General features: G+C 37.7%; 1 protein-coding gene across 1 annotated transcript; it reads right to left on the minus strand.

Annotated features, from left to right (window-relative positions):
• Positions 1-6: 6 nt before the first annotated feature.
• Positions 7-3138, minus strand: LOC108354606 (GATA zinc finger domain-containing protein 14-like; the record flags this gene model as incomplete). Its single annotated transcript, XM_017605786.1, has 2 exons — positions 1743-3138; positions 7-76 (listed from the first exon to the last, which is right to left on the minus strand). Coding segments are annotated over exons 1-2 (1381 nt in total), but the record flags the coding sequence as incomplete, so codon positions are not given.
• Between the last annotated feature and the right edge of the window lie 6 nt (positions 3139-3144).

Below are 3144 nucleotides of genomic sequence, written 5' to 3' on the forward strand. Positions count from 1 at the left end.
CTCCACGTTCAGGACGATTATCATTGTGGAAGTCCCCGTTCCGGGAATGATTGCTGTTGTTATGGCCATCAAAGTGCTGTGAAAAAATATGTAAGTAAATCGGCATGAATGTTCAAAATTGGACTGGAGTGCACAGTATTAGAGAACACACATACATACTTTAGAGTGTTGCAGAACAATAGTCAAATTTTTGTATTGTATTTTTGAAATTCTCCAGTGGGAAAATGGGAATTCATTCCATTTTTCTACCAAGAAAAGATTAACAAGTACGGCTGAACGAAAAACTACATCGCAATGTAAGCGAGCGGATGAGTGTAATTTTGAACCGTTACCACTAACGAAACAAAAAGTTTGAAAACGTTTGTTTCACGTTATCTCAACAGCTGCTGCAGCCGAATGGATGGGTGTTCGACTGCCGTGTTGTGTTGGTCACGGGCTCAAAACCTGTGGCACGGACTTCATTTTTTATTTGTATTTATTTATTTTTTTTTTTTTTTTTAATTCCATTTATAGTTTCGTAAAGCGCAATGCATACTTTCGTATGACACTCCTGTGGAGAAATTCTTGCCTTCTTTTCGTGCGTAGGTTACTTTTTGTATTCCTTTGCATTACCCTTTCCCACTGGGTCGATATCCACACCCCTATTTTTTCCTTTTCACCTAAATAACGTATGTATGTACATAATAAAATTAACAAAATTACTCTCACTTTTTTTAACTTCCAATAGCATGTTGATAACCTAAAATCACATGTACAGTGGCTCAAACAAGTGTTCATGTGTTGATTTTTTTAATATTCACAACATTTTTAAAGTAAATTTTTTTTGTAATTTTTCTACAAAATGTTATTTAAGCCTTGGCGTCATGAAGTGCAATTTTCAAGTGGCTAAAAAACCGCGTTGATTTGTAATAATTTCTTCTTTTTTTTTTTGCTGACGCATTTTCGCATTTGTTTCTATATAAGCATTAGTTTCTTATGAAATAAAATTCGGGAGACCGTTCGCAATGAATTTTGTAAAAATCCACGCTAGTTTTTGTAAATTACACTGGTTATAGTACAAAGCACCGCACAAGCAGTCACTAAAAAAATTCCGAAAAGTCTGCGGGACTGTATGCCGATTGAAACTTACACTTCTTTAGACTAAAATTGTATGGGCTATAAAACGGCATATACAAAAATGTTGTAAATATTGTGTGTAAAGCTCTAAATTTTGTTGAATTTTTCCTAAATTTTGTATAGAGTTTGAAACTTTGATTTATATGGTTTCGACTAAAGCTTGGAACTTATTTTTGTAGGATAAAAAATTACCTTGAAAAATATTGTGAATATAAAAAGAAAAATCAACACGTGAACACTTTTTTGAGCCACTGTTACTAAGATTGAGCTCGTTTATCGCACAAATGATGTATTCATCAAGTGTGAGAAGTATGAACACATTTTCGCGCGGCGTGGGTATCTAAAAACCCCCTTCACATGACGACAGGCGCGTCTTGATAACGCGCGCTTACATTGCCTTGCATTTTGCTCAAGGTGTTCACATGTTAGCGCGCGTTAGACGCTCATCATACAGCAACAAAAACTCCAATTCGTAGATGCTCGTAAGGCCAAGGGTCAAGAAGAAATATTAAGAGGCTATGCATCGAGTCGCAAAAAAAAAAATAAAATTAGCCTCTTATGTTCTGAGACACCCTAATGTTCATTTATATAGATACATATGTTTATGCGCTAACGAAAATACTCACCATGTTATTCATACCACTGCTGGTATTGCCATTCAAATTGCCACTGTTGCTATTATTTCTTTCAAATAATCCTGAGTTAGATGCATTACTGCCGTTGCCATTGTTGTTGTTGTTGTTGTTATGCCGACGATTCTGCTCACCGTACTGATAGTGATTCTGTTGGTTGTGATGATTGCTGCCATAATATTCGCCATTATGGCGGTGCATCATCATAGAGTTACCGTTACCACTAATACTGTTATTTTGATTTCCGCCAGGGCGTCGGTAATTGTTGTTGTTGTTGTTGTTATTATTGTTATATTCACCATGACTACCACCATTATCCATGCTGCCACGACCATTATTGCTAAAGCGTAGGTGGTGTCGCAAGTGTTGCTGCTGTCCAAAATCCATAGAATTGAATGGTTGATGGTAGTTGGTGTTGTTGCTGTTGATATTGTTGTTTGTTATATTATTGGTATTATCACAAATCAAGTTGCCATCAGTCGAGTGTGTCAAAATAATGTTATTATCATTATAATTGTTTTTGTTGTTGTTGTTGTTGTTGTTCATTTCATTAAGAACATTCAATGTGTTGAACGGCTCCGTCGTTGGGACAGAGGAAGAGGCACGCACATCAACGACAGGCATTGAGGATGATGCCCCATGGGTTTGAGTTTCCGACGAGTTCGCAGAGATTCCAGAAGAAGAAGATGAAAAAGGAGAAGAGAATGCAAGAAGAGCGGAGGAAGTAGAAGTGGAAGGAGAACAATTAGAGATCGCAGACGCGTAAGCCGGAATGGACGGATGGCGATTTCGCGTTTTTTGCATGGACGATGACGATGTTGTTATTGTTGTTGTTGTTGTGTACAATGATGGGTTCAATATGGATGAAGTTGTTGATGCAGTTGGTAATGTTGTTGTTGTTGTTGTTGTTGTTGGTTTTGTCATCGTCCCATTTGCGGCAGGTACATTCGTTGGAGATGTTGTTGTTGTGATTTTATTGTTTATAGTATTTTTTTTAGTTGTTCCATTAAAAATCAAATGATTTGACATTGTAGCCATTGGTGATGTCATTGTTGTTGGTGATGGAGATGTTGTTACCGATGAACAACGGGAAGACATTGAGGATGCGCCCAAAGCGCGTTGATGTTGTTGATGTTGTTGGGAGTGCGATTGTGATTGTGATTGTTGATTCGAAGGTGCAGTTTGTATCATTGTTCCAGTGGTTGTCGCCGTTGTCAATAACAACGGGTGTTGTTGTTGTTGTTGTTGTCGCCATCGTCGTTGTTGCGGTTGATGGTTATTCATCGGTTGTGGTGGTGGCATCATTTGATGTGGATGTGTTGGAGACAACAATGGTGGTGATGTTGGTGTTGTTGTTGGTTCACGTTGAGAAATTATGTCAGTACAAGAAGTTACA

This window comes from Rhagoletis zephyria, unplaced genomic scaffold, assembly GCF_001687245.7.
Source record: "Rhagoletis zephyria isolate East Lansing unplaced genomic scaffold, Rhagoletis_zephyria_1.1 Rzeph_scaffold_37490, whole genome shotgun sequence".
Taxonomy (NCBI): Eukaryota; Metazoa; Arthropoda; class Insecta; order Diptera; family Tephritidae; genus Rhagoletis; species Rhagoletis zephyria.